The 17575-nt window shown below is 31.3% G+C and overlaps 3 protein-coding genes across 7 annotated transcripts in view; 2 read left to right on the forward strand and 1 right to left on the reverse strand.

Annotated features, from left to right (window-relative positions):
- Positions 1-10137, forward strand: part of LOC108685687 (ATP synthase-coupling factor 6, mitochondrial) — a 10612-nt gene extending 475 nt beyond the window's left edge. Inside the window, exons 1-5 of one of the 4 annotated variants that reach the window (XR_001931676.1) lie at positions 1128-1219; positions 1603-1748; positions 2186-2316; positions 2450-2534; positions 10064-10137. Coding sequence is in view for 2 of the 4 variants with exons in the window: in XM_018190598.1 (XP_018046087.1) it covers positions 1609-1748; positions 2186-2316; positions 2450-2481 (303 nt within the window). In the remaining 2 variants the exon portion in view is untranslated. Of the gene's footprint in view, positions 1-1127; positions 1220-1602; positions 1749-2185; positions 2317-2449; positions 2631-4517; positions 4583-10063 lie in introns of those variants that run through there. The other 3 variants (XR_001931675.1, XM_018190596.1, XM_018190598.1) reach the window with 3 other exon arrangements.
- Positions 2595-11295, reverse strand: LOC108685688 (DNA polymerase epsilon catalytic subunit A). The gene is made up of 18 exons (XM_018190599.1): positions 11106-11295; positions 10918-11038; positions 10639-10857; positions 10296-10525; positions 9918-10158; positions 9488-9804; positions 9178-9424; positions 8539-9091; positions 7942-8383; positions 7529-7766; positions 4801-7386; positions 4471-4637; positions 4095-4383; positions 3936-4019; positions 3582-3844; positions 3311-3443; positions 3026-3237; positions 2595-2950 (listed from the first exon to the last, which is right to left on the reverse strand). Exons 1-18 carry the CDS (start codon positions 11189-11191, stop codon positions 2647-2649), a joined length of 6732 nt encoding a protein of 2243 aa, XP_018046088.1. The 5' UTR covers positions 11192-11295; the 3' UTR covers positions 2595-2646.
- A 2772-nt stretch (positions 11296-14067) lies between these two features.
- The window catches only part of LOC108685730 (ETS-like protein pointed), a 116283-nt gene continuing 112775 nt past the window's right edge, over positions 14068-17575 (forward strand). For both annotated transcript variants that reach the window (XM_018190681.1, XM_018190684.1), the window contains exon 1: positions 14068-14328. The gene's annotated coding sequence lies outside the window, so the exon portion shown is untranslated. The remainder of the gene's footprint in view (positions 14329-17575) is intronic.

Raw genomic sequence — 17575 nt, forward strand, 5'->3', positions numbered from 1 at the left:
TATAATTATATATTCTCTAAAGTAATTATATATTTTTTAAAGAAGATGTTAACAAAAATAAATTTAGATAAAAATAAAGCTACTTAAAAATTATTCTGATGATACAATTTTATAGTGTCAGAAAATGTATGCAGTCATACATTTTCATACGTAGTCATATGTAGTTCCCAAACTGAAAATGGATGTACTGGAGATAATGTATGGGCGATTTTGCGATTTCGATGGAAACAGGAAAAAACTGGCATGATCTCTCAGGTTTCTTTCTGTCCGGATTAAATTCCGATTAATGTCCAATTAGCTTTAATTTCGATTTACCTTTCTTTTTATTTTTTCTTAAAAAAAAAGGAAAGATAATTAAATCGAGATTAAAATTAATCTACGTAATAAAATAAAATATTATAATTGACAAATGATATACAACCGATTTCAAGAATTACTTTTGATATTTATATAAAATATTCAGGAAAAAAATCAAGAAAAAATATAATATAGAAAAAACAATTAAAATAAACAAAAAAAGTTATTTCTTTTAATTAATACAAATATACGTAGCCATAAAAATTTATTCTTTGCTCCATAATAATTTTAGATTATTATTATTTTATGTTTATACATATGTCTAATTTTTTATACTTTTTAAATATTTTGCCTTAAGTTTATTTCAATTAATTTTTTTACAAAATTTCAAACTTGCGCATCTTTATCAATACCTAATTCATGGAATCCCTTTACTCCATCCAATGTTGTTAGACGGGCCGGACGCATGCGCGTCCAATGTAACTTCAGTAACGTATCGGTTACTAGTAAATAGGAGATCATTAGTCGTCTGTGTAAAATTTTTTCAAAAATGTTGATATATTTTATTGATATATACAAAAAAAAGTTAATTTTATACAAGTAAAAAATAATATTTACCGAAAATTTTGATATATTTTACATATTTTACATATATATTTGTATATATGTATACATATGTAAAATATATTAAAATTTCAACATTTCATCAATCTTAAGCGACTATTGATCTCCTAGTGACTAGTACATTACTGAAGTTACATTGGACATGCATGCGTCTGAAACCCGGCCCATCTAACAACACTGACTCCATCTGATTTTTCCTCTCGAAACTATTGGCTTCTGTTATTCAGTAGTGTCAGTTGGTGTCAGTAATTGTCTTGCGAAGAAAATTTGAAGTTGTGTGTACGAGCTAAATATATAAGTAAATACATTAACTAATTATTAACATACACGCGTAATGTGTAATATATTTTAAATGTATTGCTGTTTATCCATTTATGAATGGATGAATGTATATTCGAATCATTTTTAATGGAATTAAATTTAAATTCTATTCCGAATGAATCTAACCAACAAATGTTATTGCATTTTATTACGTAAGAGACGTCTGAAAGATTAATTTTCTAATGAAATTTAACAACATATAAGAAAATTATAATTTAGAATTTGCGATCTCGATGTGTAATTGAGAGATTATTTGGATAATTCATGCTTGTTGTACAAAAAAAGAAGAATTACTTGTTGACGACAAAAACATATAGATACAGAATTCTTCCTCAAAATTGTGCGTGACTTATGTTTTAGGCAATCATGTTGAGGTCACGTCTCATTAGTGTGCCGAAAGCTATTAAACGTAACATTAGCACCAACATTCCTGTCTTGCAGAAAATAGTTGATCCCATACAGCAACTCTTCATTAAGAAACTTCAGGAGTATAAATCAAAAAGCGTGTAAGCATACTTTTCAATTTTTTAAAATATTTTTGGGGAAATGTTTTTGCAAAAATTATTATTTATACTTTGAATAGAAAAAGAATATAATTAAATTTTTAGTGTAAAGGAACTAAAAGAACTGCCTATATTCATTTTATTTATGTTCATTGTTGTATTATTCTGTTTAGAAAAGACAACAGTATTAATTAATTAGAATATCTATTAATTAGAATAATTTGAAAAAATATATATATATATATATGTCTTTAATTAAAAATAAAATTAAAAGTTAAAAATATTTTACATAGCTGCAAAATATCAATAATTATAATTATGGAACTAATAAATCAGATTCATTAAAATATTGAATTAATATTTTTATGTTATATCAAGTAATCTAATATGTCTAAAATAAAGAATGTTAAATGCTATAAAAATTTTTCTTTTATTTAAAGAAATGGGAAATTAGTTGATCCTAGTCCGAATATTATAAAAGAACGAGATTCTGAATTAGAAAAACTTAATATGCAATATGGTGGTGGTCCAGGAATAGATATGACTCAATTTCCTCAGTTTAAATTTGTTGGTAAGTTACTTATAAAACAAATATCTGTCTTTCAGATGTCTGTTTTAAATTGAAAAGTTATTACAATTTTGCCTACATGCAAATATATGAACACATAGCAAAACAATTTAATGTATATTGTATTTTATTTCAGATCCACCTGTGGATTCGGGTATTAAAAAGTGAACATGTATATATATCATAGGACATTCATGTACTGTTGAATTATTAAATATTAAGTAAGTCATCTTAAAAATATAGCTGTAAATTATAATCTGGTTTTTTTAACCTAAACAGTCCTAAACAAAACAAATTAATAAATTATCATAAAGGGAGAAAACCTTGATTTAGTTAACTCGTAAAAAGTTTCGTGTTATCTACTATCTCTGCTAAAATATTCATTTTACATTTCGTGGCTATAGATTTACATATATTTACATAGCTTGTGACTTCGTCTCGTGAAATTAAATTATCATATTCGCCTGAGCAAGAACATAACAAGTTCATGTTGTCTCGTTTAATTTCCTTACACTTTCGGCATTGTAGATCTTGTAATACGTAAGCCATACTTTTACGATTCAATTTGTCAATTAGTGAAAATTCTATTTCTGTATTGTCATAAGATGCATCACAGTTAGGACATTTCCACATGAACCTATAATAATAATAATAATACATCTTTAGTATATATCTTTATCTAAATATCACATTATTTTCATATTTAACGTACTTATTATTTTCATTGGTGAAATATTCATCTTTACAAAGATCAATATCTCTCGTGCGATTGCATATTTTGCATATAACTTGTGATAAAACAAGAGAAATACACGGTTCCTTCCACTCAACATTATCGCTATAACTACCAACTCCAATTAATCGTAAAAGATTTGTTTTTAAGTTATAAACCTCATGCTCCACCTCTTTATCTAGAGATAAAACCTGAAATTTTCACAGATAATTTTTAATATCTCGAATTCAAATATTGTTGAAATATTTATAAAGTAATGTTTACCTTGCATACTGCTTTAATTAATTCAAGTGCAGGATTGATTTTTATACTTTCTTTTCCATTCATATTCAAATTAGGATATTCCTCGAGAGTTAATATCTTTTCCGTCAAATTCCGATGTATCTTTTGAGCTATTCTGCAAATAATATGCAATAATATCCTTTCAAACTATCGAGTTTTCCAAGCACAAAATATCAATATTAAATTATCTCATTCTCTTTATATAAAGCTTCATAATTAATTTTAGAAAACTGTAAAATAGATAATTATATACTTGAATAATCTTTGAGATATTTCTCCTGATATCAATTTTTTTGCAAACTCGGCTGTATTTTCCAATGCACCTAAACCAAGTGGTGCTATAAACGATTGGCTTTGGCTTTGTCTTCTTCTTGGCCTTATAGTGTTATTAGTTTCATTCTCAATCATACACTGATATACTGCACGTATGTATCCTGCTACTACAGCATTAAAACTTGCTTGACATCCTGCTTCTGTAGGCAAGCATTCCATCAAATTCCAATTCATGATTAGAAGCTAAATAAAAATAATTCAAGTAGAAAAATATCGTCAAAGTATTATCAGTATCAATTTTTACAAATGTCTATAAATATGCTTATTTTTTTACCATGTCATCGTCATCATTTTCAGTATTCTCATCGTCTCCCATATCATCTTTAGGTGACTGTCCTTTAATACCAGCATGATTGTGCTGTTGAAAAAATCAAATATGTATTCAAAATGTTACACTAAACATTTCATGAATGAAATAATTGATGAATCATACCAAGTCAAGCCATACTAAGTATTCCCAACATTGTTCACAAGAAATATCAATACTGTGAAACAGCTCTTTGTTTTGTATGGTTTGAACAACAAACTCTATATAGCCTAAAGCATCGCTCACAGATCTTTTCTTTGTGCATACAATAATCTTATTAAAGTTTGCAAAAACTATAATACAACCTAACGTTTTGAAATGTGCTATTAATTGTATATATAACTTTTTCATATAAGTATGTAAAGTACGACGAAGAGCAGGATCATAAAGCAAAGCGTTTGAAGATCTCAGCCATCTAGAATCGTATGGATATGTGCATGCGTGTTTATATAACAGAGTATTATATAATTAAGTAATAACAATACAAATAATAATAGCGTACCGATAGAAATGGATCAATTGATAATCCGCGAATGTATTTTTATACAGAGATACATCAAGCAACCATGTGTTTACCATGTTTCGCAATATTTTAAACGATGGATTGCATAAAGTGATTTCGTCGTAACTGGGAATAACTGTTGCAGCATCACTACCCATTGCCATGTCCTATTGAATAATTTAATATAATTTATATAATATATTGTCAACTTAGAGAAATTATTGCAAATAAATTTTTAAAAAGTACTGTTAATTAATTTAAAGGGGTATATTTTTTTTAAACAAATTTTAAATATATATATATAATTTTCGAAAGATGTATAAAACTGACCTGGACGGATGGACGCTGTTGATTGTGAAACGCTACAAACGTACTAGTTCCATCTATATCGTGAATATGATTATATTGCAACAGTGCACTGATCGCTAAATAATCTACTTCCAACTGGACGCAAACACTAGAATATGTGCCTGGATTGTTCGCAGCACAACTCGAACTTTCCTCAAAGTCTGTCAGTAGCCTGTTATCGTCATTCTCGCTGCCACCTAAATCGGGTTTCTCCGTGGGTGAGCACCATAGGACAAAATTATTCCTGTACAAATTTCTAGCGTAGAATAAATCGGCGCCAAAGAGTGAAGTATCCGCGGGTATGTTGCCAATGGGTGCGTGAAAATATCGACATTGTTCTGCGATTAATTCGACAATCTGTTGACTCTTCAGGTAGTGACTGATCATCATTTTCGCACCGATCTTCTGCCATTCTAATGTGCTGTATAGATTCTCAACGTCTCGCACGTGCGTGCTGACAAGAGGGAAATCATTGAGAAGTGGCATTTCGGTAATTAACACAGTTTTGTCAAGAGCAGTTTGATTAATAATAATTGTAGCACCGTGCTTTTCATTCTTATATGTCGTTAAGGCTGCTTGCAATGTACGACACACATGTTGAAAGTTTGTTTCAACTTGTATCATAAACTGCATAATTTCAGGCAATTCGCTTATACTGTCTTCGCCATTTGTTTCCAATATTGCTTTACGTTCGTTCGTGTATAATGTATTCATGTTCGGTAGTTGATTAGAAACGACTGAATCTAAGACAAATATGTGAGCCCTCTTGCTGGCGCTTAAAAATAAGCCCCATAGTGCTTTTTGACGGTTTGAACTCCAATGATGATAGAGAAATATGTAGTTGATCGACTCAGTTCGTTTAAGATAAGGATGAAAAGCGATACTCTTGTATTCCAATTGATCCAGAGTAAAGGTATCGGCACCATCTGCCACTTTACGCATAACACGCGGATCGACTATGCATACGCATCCCAACTGCAATATGGCCCGAAATTCCAATGACATTTGCGTCTCGTAAATCCCTTCAATTTCTGGTTTATTTAAATCTTCCAGGAGTTCCCGACTGTGCTCTTGAAATAGAGATTCTGGTAGACAATATTGATACAAGTTGTATATCGGGCGAGAGCGTGGTAAAGATCTAAAACTTTTTTTCCAAAGCTCGTTAGGTCCTGGATCGGGTCTTGCTTTGCGAGTGTTTACGTAAAATATGCGGGGTATTACGAGACGTACTTGATGCAGCTGTGTGTCGACCAGTATCCACAATCGAAACATGCCGGGTTCACTGGTTTCCGATAGCTGAATGATTTCCCACGGAGTTTCCAACAATTTCCTTTGAGCGCGTCTTAAAAAGCCAGTCATGGTAGATGTATTTGTATTTCGTATAACTCCCCAGCCAATTCTGTCGATTTCATCAGTTTTACTTCTCTTTTTCCGATGCTGATTTCTTTGTTTAGCTTGGAAGGCCCACTTTTTCTTATGAAATTCTAACCATTTAAGCCTTTCTTCTTTCGTTCTTCCCATGGGAGGAGGTGAACCCAGAGTTTCTTTCCAATTTTTCACTCTGATTATCTCATCTTCATCTGAATGCTGTCTTTTCCTCTTGTTAACAACTGACATTGGAGTTGTGAAACTAGTGGACGGTCCTGCAAGGTCTTCAATATCACAGGGTTCTTCGGCATTGTTCGCATGAGAAGTATCTTTATCTACTACAGAAAATATATCTGTGATCTTTTTCTGACGATGGGATGAACTTTTCTCCATCACTTTCTTGTGTAACCATGGTGGATGCTGCACTCGTGGAACTGGATTCGGTAAGCCTTGCATCGCTGCTGGTATAGTGATTATTTTTTGAATAGCGCTCCCGAGTCGTTCAATGTAATAATTCCAATCTAAAATATCTCTTATATCCTCACTGTATAAAGTAGGATCCTTTAACCACTTTTTCAAATAATGTCTTCGCACAGCCGGTTCTGATTGAAAAATAGCCAATGGTATCGCGCGCTCAGTAACTGGTGCGCTTTGCGGTTTATTTGCTATAACATATCTACAAGCTAAACCTGCATCTTTAACCATCTCATCGCCTAAGAATTCAGCTAATCTTTTAGCCGTAGAAATCGACGTGGACTTCTGTGCACCATATTCTTCCAATTTACGCGACATGGATTTGTTTTCGGATATAAGTTCGAACAATTCGGTATCAGGCATATTCGCACATTTACTATACAATAAATCCAACCAATAATCTGCGTCCTTCGCGACTGAAGCATAACATTCTTCCAATGTGTTTCCTTTTAAGAAGGATTCAAAAACAGAAGCTTGAAAAATTTTTATCAGTTGCAATTCACCCCTTCTTTTTACTTCAAATCCTTTTAGTTCAGCTAGTGAACCATCGAAATTAAAAACTGCGTATCGTTTCTTTAATTTCTTTCCTTCTTCTTTTGCAGCGGGTAACACCATTGCTAGATACGGTCCATCAACTTCAAAAAATATAGAATTTTCACTTTTGATTTCATACGTTAAATTATCTTTATCCACAAGCTCATGATATATTTCATTAGTAAATTGATCCTGTAAAAAAAATATATTAGGTGTAGTAAAAAGAAATCCATTATTTTTCCATTCAATTTCATACAAAAATAATGGATTTCTTTTTATTACACCTAATAGTAATCAAAAGAAAAGAACATATTTTTTGTTCATTTATACATACCTTCACCATAAAATTAAGGACCGCATTCGGATATGAAACCGTAAATTTCGATTTTTTTTCATGAGTAGTATGAACTATGATAGAATCCGGAAAAGACGCAGGTAATATGCACCATATACCATCAGTATCTAATTCCAATGGCCGACCAATCTGTTCTATAATTTCTCTAGCTTTCATGATAATATGAGCTCCTGTGTAACATACAATGCCACCCATTTCCATGCTATGCCATCGTGCTCTGTAATATAATTTTAAAATAAATAACAAAAGAAAATAAGATTTTAAAAATCATAAATTTGAATGTATAATAAAAATAGTAAAAAAACACATAATAAAAATGTTATATTCCTTACTTAATATTATCTTAATGTGTTATTAACATTCCATTTTATATATTCAATTTTAATACTTACCCTTTTCTCATAACGTAACCATAGAAAGAATTGAGAATACATTTATGAGCAAGTTGAAGAGAATCGTACAAAACTTCCCTATTCTTGGCAGACTTTATATCAGCCGCATCTCCTTTTGCAATTGCTGCTGCTACTTGTCGCTTAGCAACTTTAGTTAATGCTTTATATTCATATCTTCTATCTCTAAATGCTCTCACAGTGTCAACATAAAATGAATTCTCCTTCTGACAAATCGTTTGCATTCTTTCTTCCATTTTGGTAATTTTCGCTTTCTTATACGCCTTTTTACAATAGTCAGTAAGTCTATTTTTTTGATATATAGCTTGGTCTTTTGTGGCCAATTCGTGGAAAGCTCTCTTAGGTCCACCAGGAAATTGTGGTGGAAATCTTTCAGTTTCTAATTGCTGTTTTACTCTTTGATATTCACCCAAACTTGCAGCCACTAAAAATTATTAATCAAACATTAATAACAAACATTAATAAATAGAATATAATATTAATAAAATAAATAAATTTAATAATTATAATATAGATAATATAAAATTATAATATAGATAATATAGACAACTTGAAGTAGTATTTTATACTCAAACTTACAATATTCGCCTCGCCACATCCATTTCATCTTTCTTTGGCAAAGAGCGTCAGGTTTGTTATAATCACACACTGCACAATCCGTTTCATTTACTATCGCGGAAGGTTGCAATCTGTTAGTTAAAATTATATTAGGATACATAGCGCCTACGTCTAAGTGATAAATTACAGGATTTTCTAATCTCAAAGGTTGATCTTTAAGTTCCTTCAATTTTCCCTTAATTTCATTTACTATTTCATCAAAATTCGTAACCATGTTGATTGATACTTTTTCCTCTTCTTGTATTGTGTGTTTTAAGGCTTTTTCTACACCACCAATTAACTCGTCTACAGCGCTAGGTACAATTTTAAAACGGCAAGGAATGTCGGCTCTAAAAACACCAGATTCCAAGGCTTCTACGTGTCCACCTACATAGGTTTCTTGGTCCAGTAAATGACCATCTTTTGTCAATTTATTTAATTCAGTTTCTTGTTTATTAGGAAATATAATATTAGCTTGAAAAGCTTGTACCATAAGAAGTGATTCACAAAGTGTACCAGATCCTTTTCTGAGCACCTAAACATAAGTCAAATAAAATCAAAACGAAGCTTATCGTTTAAAGAAAAGTGTATCAATTAATGTACATAAAATATTTTTCTTACTTCATCAGGTTTCATAGGGATAATAGTGCATAACGCAAATATGAAGGGATGAATATATTTTTGATAGAGATAAAATGTCGCCACTGCATCAGAGACAGAATAATTTGCGAGTATTTCAGGTTCTTCCGATGCTAATCTGCACATATCTTCTGGATCAAGTTCCACTGGATCATATCTCAACTTAGCTTTAGCGACAGCTTTTAAATTTTGAGACCCCACTGGGAGATAAGAATCACGTCTCACCCAACTAAAAATATTTTGTGATAAGAACATATTTGCAATACTTCATAAAATTTCACAAAATATTTACCATAAACAATCCATATGCATAGCAGCTCTACTGATGTAAACACCTTCGCGATTTTTATAGAAGCCAATTTTCTCTTTCATATCCATGTTATGCACAGCAGCTCGAGCTTCAATAAATGGCCAGTCGAAAAAATCACCATTGTACGTTACAAATATATGCGGTCTTATTTCATTAATATGGTCGAAAAATTTTGTTATAGCTGCTTTCTCATTAGGCTCATTGAATATTGTAAAGGGACCTTCAAATTCCGGTTTTGGTGTATATTCAAAATCTTGTATGTCCGCAGAGATTAGTTCTCTATTCGTTATTAAGTATCCCTAAGAAAAAATGTAATAAACTCTCTTTAAAAAAATAGAACAGAAATTATTTATCTAATAATTTGAAAAGCTAAATAATAAGTATTATTTATTTTCTAAAATGAAATTATTACCTGTCCATCTATCATATATGATATCATCATAATCTGATCGATACTGGCATCTGGAAACTTCAATGGCAGCTTTGTAGTTTCAATATCATATGCTAATACAATAGATTCAGGTGGTTCAATCATGTCCTCCTTTCGCGTGATTACAGGTGGCTCACTTCCTCTGCTCTTTACAGAATACCAAATTCCACAGAAGATATTAGCATCTATAGATACTCGGACATGATGAGGTATGTCATATTCCCTAAACAATCATATCAATATATAATATCAGTATCAATCAAGAAGTAGTAAATAACTAAAGAGAGAAATTAAGAAGTAATAAAGAAATAAATATTAATGAAAAAAAGAAAGAACTAAAAAAGAAGTGTATACAATTACCTAATATCGAGAATATTATCCATGTGGTCTAAAATTTGTTTACCACTGTCCTGTTGTTCGTTTGGTTGTAAAGTAGTCGCTAGCATATCTGTGTAGTAAGTATTACTTTTCTCTCGCTCTTTGTTAACTCTAACAAAGCGCATAATGTCGCGTTTAACTTTCGTTAAATCAATAATATTTGCGAAAGAAAGTTTCAAGTATTTTTGTTTCAAACCAGTCAAGTGATTAGGCTGTAATAAGAGAACAAAAAGATAAATAAAAATAATAAAAAAGAAAAAATACACTGAATCAATTATAAAAACATATTAGTATTTAATTAATATTGATTAGAAGCACATTTTACCAAATCAAGATCTTCTTTATAAATAGTCTCAATTTTTGTCAAAATTCCTGTGTACTTTTTAAATAAAAATGTCGACACTTCTTCAAATGTATCTTTACGACATAAAATATAAAAATATGGTGAAAATGGCAATGACACTTTAAACCTGGTAGAGTCTTCCTCAATGAAGTAATAATCCACACCACTCAACATATGCTTATCATCCTCTACGATCTCCGTCTACACAAATACAGAATCTTGTATATTAATTATGCTATCATTTCTTTCAATCTTCCTTACCGCGTGCATATTAAGCAAAAATCCTATCCTCTCTCTCGAGTCAGTGACTCGACGAAATCCGTATACAGTATCAATTCTGATATCTTCCTTGATCTCGAGCAATTTTCCCAATGCATTTTCCCTGAAATATTAAAAATTTATAAGAAATATCGTGATAAAATCAAGAACAAGTATCAAGATTATCATACCCCGAGACACTGGCTTCTTGATTCGGATTTCTTTTGTTGATCGCCTTAGGTGGACGGAAAGCTCCGGTATTTTGCAAAGTTTCCATTTCGAAGATATCGAACGAAGTGATATTTTTTCGATGTCTATTAGATAAATATTAATAATCAAATAATCACATTGAGAAAATTTTCAAAGCAATAAATAAACTGTCACCACACGTCTGCCTATTGCATGCTGTCGCAGCTGATCGAAACCCGCCTTTTTTAATAGTTTTATATAGCTCTACCTTATCAAGAACTCGTCTCCTGATTGGCAGATTAGAGTTTACTCTGTCGATAGAAAGCCTACAAATTTGATATATTACGACAGCATTCGCGTGTTTATTTATGAAATTAAGAAAATAAGTAAGGCAACAAATCACAGAAATACTTTTAACAATCTTTTCTCGCGTACTAAAACTTTTATGCTCTGCGATTGATATTTTTCTTTCTCCGAAGATTAAACGTACTACACTTGCCTCACGTCAAGTGTAGAAAGTGTAACTTCGAACGATCGGGCCTGTGATTGGTTCGCTTCCTCTGACAGTTTTGAAAATCACAATTTGGCGCCTTGATGAGATTTCAGTTGTTTCAGTGATGAACTGATGGAAGGCGTCGTGACGGTTGCATCCAGTTGTTACATTCGAATCATGTTTCTTGCTGTTGCGACGGTTTGAGAACAAATCTCGTGTATAAGGAAGGCATTCCAGATATCTTTTGCATTGAGGATGTTCATCGTGGCTCATCAAACGTCATTATACGTATGTACGTTGATCTAACAAGTCGTACTCCATGTCATCTGACAAAATACAAAATCCTCTGAGTCACAAGGATTGTGATATCTGCTTGCGCAAGGCTATTGCATATATAATGTGTGTGTGTGTATGTGTGTGTGTGTGTGTGTGTGTGCGTGTGCATAGATATATATATTTGTTGTGTATATATTATACACGTTGATATAATTATATCATGCAACATTATGCCATTTGTGACTTAAATATTTTTGAATTGCTAAATTTTAGATTCGACTAAATAAATATGTATAATATTATTCGACTTACGAAAAAGTATTATTTCTTATATTTTCTCATTTATTTCTTATGTTATATAATATTTTTCATAATTATTCAAACTGTTATTATTCAAACTGTTATTATTCAAACTGTTTGTATATCATGTTATATCTCATGTCTAAAATTGCATGGCTAAAATTAGTTGACGTATTATGAACTTAAAAAATGGAGCATGAGTTCCAAAAATATGAAGCTTTTCGCCATTTTGAGAGATAACACTCTATTTCTCTATCTGTTTCTTTTTTCTCTTTTTCTCTCACTTTCTAGTATCATATTAAGGTGCCATTTCATAGGAGTATATTATTAAGCGTAGAAATTTATTGTGCACGAGTCTGAATTTCCTACTTTATTTTTAATCTTGATTTTATTGCTTTAACCGTTTAATAAGAAATCTGTTTTACGCTACTTTTAAAAAAATAAGAATGTCTATTAAAAATTTATTAAAAATAATAAAATTAACAATAAAACGCTTATACTACAAAAACACTTAATACTATTTGCTTTATATCCCAGTTTACATTTCAATGAATTATCTTTCACGTCTGAAACAATATAATTATCTCAAAACGTACGTCATATAAAAGAAAAGTACCAAAGATAATAAAGATATAAGAAAAAATTTATACTATAATTTAGACTAAATTATAATATGTGTTTTTTTAATATTATAAATATAAGAAAAATGTTTGATGCTCCCATGTAAGCGCTTTTAGGCCTTTTTTAAAACTGAACTTTTTGTTTTATTTATCTTTTCATTTTTTTTTTTCTTTAACGTGGAAAGAAAAAAAAAAGTGCGCGTGCATACTTAATAGTGTAAGAAATTTACCTAAAAAAAACAGTTTGTCTTTCAAGATGGCTACAAGACAAATTTCCTTCTTTCTACTGAAGGCTCATAATACTTCTTTAAGTTCATACCATCTATATTCATTAATTTTCACGGAGATCGGCCGGTCATTGTTAATATTTTCCAATTTTCTGTAGTTTTCAATTGATTTTATCGACTGACGATGTAAATTTTTTGATCTATTTAAATATTTAAAAAATCAATTACATATGATATATCAGATAATTTAAATCATTATTATTATATTACAGATGCTTTTCATATATAAGCATACATAACGTTGCAAAAATATTGTATATATTTTATATACATATTTCGTATTATATACATTTTACATATATATATAATATAATATAATAAAATTACATTTTTCTCTGTTATTATTCGTGCATATATCATTAAACGCAAATGATAAAAATAAAAGTACAAATTTTAAATAAAAATCAAATTTACATCATGTAAATATGCCTGTTTAGAATAATTACATCATAAAATTAATATTTTGTTACGAGTTAATCAATTGAATTTCAATAGACACATGGATTTTTATATAATTATCAATCTTTAATAGACACGTCAACTTCCTTGGTTTCTAATAATCACTAGCATCTCAAGACATCATTTAAAATAGCAAACTTATTATTATCTTTAATATCTCGGTGCTCCAATTAATTAGTTTACCGACGTCTATATAAAAGAGTGCTATAAATACCAAATACATTTCCGATTCAAAATAAATTCACGAAGCTTTAGTCTAATTACATTATTCAAATATCATAAAGAAATTTATGCTTTTAATAATAGATGGCAGAGATCTGTTAGCGTTTAATTTTTACGCGATTCGTCTACGCGTTCGTAGATCTTCGTAATGACCGCGCCGGCGCAGCGGCCATTTGCCGAGGCTTGGCGGAATTTGCCGAAGCTCGACGGAGCTTGCCGAGTCACGTGACGCTGCGATACGTATGATCATTCGCAAGCCGTTGGCTGCCGGCCGAAATTACGACGCCAAGTTAGTAGCGCGCTTAGTTTCATTCATGAACGTCAGGAACGCGGCCATAATACTCCTGTAATCTGTATATTGTGTATACACCGGGCTGGTACACTGTACACGGTGTACATCGCGTCGTTGCGTTAGTGCTGCTGCCGATGTGCGTGCGCCTCACCGTCGTCGTACACGTGATTCCCGCTTTGCGTCGCGTTTTTGCATGGTGTTTCCCGTGTGCGATCCTACCACCGGCTGGAAGTTATCAACGATAAATTCACGGGACACCAGCTAGCGGCGAGACAGGTGCGTAGAGACAATTTTTGTAGCGCCTTAAGTAATCGCGATCGTCCAAATAACCGGGATCAGTCGAGATCTCTCATAGTCGACGCCACGGCTATGTGTCATTGACGAACGTTTCAGAGCTGCGTCGATGACGCGTTTATCTTCGCGCCCGTTCGACTCCGGCTTTATGAATGGATCATAAAGAGCGAAATTCCTCAACCGCTGGCGGCCGGGTAGTTTTAACTTGAGTGCTCCGATTAGAGCTAGAGCTTATTTATGCGGCTTCTCGTACATCGTTGCACGAACGTCGTATGAAGCTGATTCATTCCGCAAAAGGTGTAAAAGAAACCTTTTTTTTTTTTGGAGCATGTCAGAGTATATCGCGCGGATGGTTTTATGATTTAGTGAACTCTCGTAGAATTTGGAAGGTTTCCATATCGTGTACTTTGTCCCATCGAGAGTCTAAAAATAAAAGTATCTTCTTTTTTTTTATTTTTAAATATTTGTGATTATATGTAATTATAATATAAAAAATAAAATGTTAATTTTAATTTACAGTCGTATAGTGGACTTTCTGAGACATGCAAAAATGTTAAAATTAACGATCTTCAAGTTACAATTAACATTTTATTTTTTACAGTATATAATATGTAGAAAAAATATCCAGAAAATGTATAAAGGATAGAGAAAAATTTACATTATGCTTTTATTAGATTTATTACTTCGCTAGTGTCCGATTTGATATCTAATTTGTAATTCCAAAAGAATTTTTATTTAATTACATTTCTTTTATATTAATAAGAAAATAGTAATCGTAGTTCAGATATATGGAAAAAATATTACGAAAATATGAAAAGTGAAAATTAAAACGATTTAATTTCGGCAAGCTGTTTTTTTCACTGATGCTAATTATAAAATTATTGAGAAATCGATGAGTATTATAAATAACCATCGTTAAAATTGTTTTTTTTTAATGTTTATTGTATTAATCTCATGATAAAAATAAGAAAATGTTTAATTGTCGTCGAGTCTTGAAAAAAAAAACTTTATTTCTTTTTTTCTTGACTGACGTGTGTCATGTTTATGTTACTTCGCGAAAAGATTTATGCGAGCCTTATGACTACGAAATGGGAAAGAATTGTACGCTGAAATAGCCTTATCGCGAAATAACAATGAAATCGACTTCGATAATAAGGCAAGCAATATGATGTCGCTTGCTGTGCGAGGTTATCATTGCACAAAGGGTCAATTTAGAATGTAGCTAAAGACCAGTTGGACAAGAAAAACTTTTTGCTCTTAGATTCGAGAGGCCACGTGACATAAATCATAATAGGAATGTAAATCGTGTCGACGATAATTTGAAATCTTTAGCAAAAGACCTGTTTTATCTCTCCTATACATACAAATTTGATATATTTTATAGATCAACCCAATCAGTTGAGTTGAGTTTAAATTAATTTTCTTTGATCTTTTCTAGATCTTAAAAGTTCATTTTAGTTAATTAAAGTCATGCCATAAAACGAATTACTAAGGTCTAGACTAATAGTCTAGACCTAGTAGTTCATTTTATGACTTTATGTATACTTACATAAATATTGTATTCATCCTATTGGAAGCGTCTTTTATCTATCGTCGGCAATAAAAATGATTTGAAATAATGTAAAATTGTCTAAAAGAAGGAAAAAGAGGAATACGATAGCTTGCATCAGATGACCGAAGGTTTTTGCAGAATTTCTCGGATCTCAGACCATGGCACGGCAACGTCGCGATTTGTCTTCTTTCATCTTACCATTTCTGTCTCTTTTTCTTTCTTCTTTTTTTAGCCTTTTCATGTTTCTTTCCTTTTTCTTACCATTTTCGTTTGCTAAGACGACGAACGATGACAAAGAGAGAGAGAGAGAGCGCTTCGTAAGAAGTGACACGAAGTCACGACGCTTGACTGATCCGAAACAGGAGCGATGCTCTTTGATAAAAGAGCGAAGGTTCTATCTTTTCTACAAGGTTATATATCTAAAATATCGATGTTTATCGTTCACGGAATACAGACAAGATTCAAAAGTTAAGTTGCATCAAACGAGTCATCGAGTACGGACAAAAATTTTTGAAAATTTCTGTGAAATTAACCGACTTTTGTGATCACTTCTGACATATATTTGCACATCTATTTAAAACGTTTTTCAAGTAGAAAAATGTCAGAGAAAAATTGGTCAGAAACTGATCAGTTTTTACTATTTTAGATTTAGTGGGCAAGAACTATTCAGTAATTGTGTGCTCAAAAATCCTGATTAAGTAAAACTAGTTAGAAACTTCGATTCACACATTTTCTTGATTTATTAGTTGCATTGAATTCATATTGGAGCAATAATAAAAAAAAAAGAGGAAAATAAATAAATTCAAATAGATAGATTTGATAAGTTATAATTTTACGTATAATTTTTCAAAAAATATGAAGATAGGAGTAATTTAATGAAATTAACAAACTACATTTCGAAGTTTTCATAAGATATTCTAGGAAAAACTTTTTGAATAATATTAGGTACAATTCTTAATGTTGACCTATGAATGTTTAGCGTATCTGTTGAAATTAATTTGAACCTAATTGCTAGAGGATGTTAAAATCTACTTGCGATCCATCCAAAATCAACGATGATTCATAATCTTCTTCTCAGAGCCATCAACGATGTTACGTTTGGCATACGGGTGCGTACGCGTTATAGATACAACGTGAAAGGTTCATCTGCCCGCATGTTGAAACCCAGCCTCTTAAGAGATATTATGTTGCTTTCAATAAGATATTGAGACAATAGACACTTCACTTTTGCGATGGCGGGGTACTTTAGTATTAATATGTATAGTCTGTCGTGTCGTTGAGCATTCGAGAATATTGCGCCGTTATCATTAACGTTGGAACGCAATAACGTTACCGTAGAATGCACATGTCATAAATGCAATGAATTGAACTGACGCATTTAAATAAGATAAGGTATCCATACATAGTGAATTTCTGGCATATAGAAAAGATTGAAAAATCAAACTTCAATAAAATTTACCTGATAATACACTGAAAAAAAAATGTTACAACAGCATTATTTTAATTGAAAATAATTGAACTTGTTAATTGAACAATATTGACTGAAAACAAGTAAAATTTGATTAAGACAACCATGATGTAAGAAATGTTTCATTAAAAATGTTATATAAATTGACAAAATTATTTTCAATTAAAATAATCTTGTTGATATATTTTTTTGTAGAATTAATATATATA

The sequence above is a fragment of the Atta colombica genome, unplaced genomic scaffold (genome assembly GCF_001594045.1).
Source record: "Atta colombica isolate Treedump-2 unplaced genomic scaffold, Acol1.0 scaffold155, whole genome shotgun sequence".
NCBI classification, from domain to species: domain Eukaryota; kingdom Metazoa; phylum Arthropoda; class Insecta; order Hymenoptera; family Formicidae; genus Atta; species Atta colombica.

Excerpts from the sequence above, each read along its gene's own strand:
- LOC108685688 (XM_018190599.1), bottom strand. The coding sequence starts at position 11,191 with ATGGAAACTTTGCAAAATACCGGAGCTTTCCGTCCACCTAAGGCGATC. Across the intron at positions 9,092-9,177 it reads TCCCTATGAAACCTGATGAA|GTGCTCAGAAAAGGATCTGG; the intron begins GTAAGAAAAATA and ends ACTTATGTTTAG. Across the intron at positions 4,384-4,470 it reads CAATTGATCCATTTCTATCG|ATGGCTGAGATCTTCAAACG; the intron begins GTACGCTATTAT and ends ATACGATTCTAG.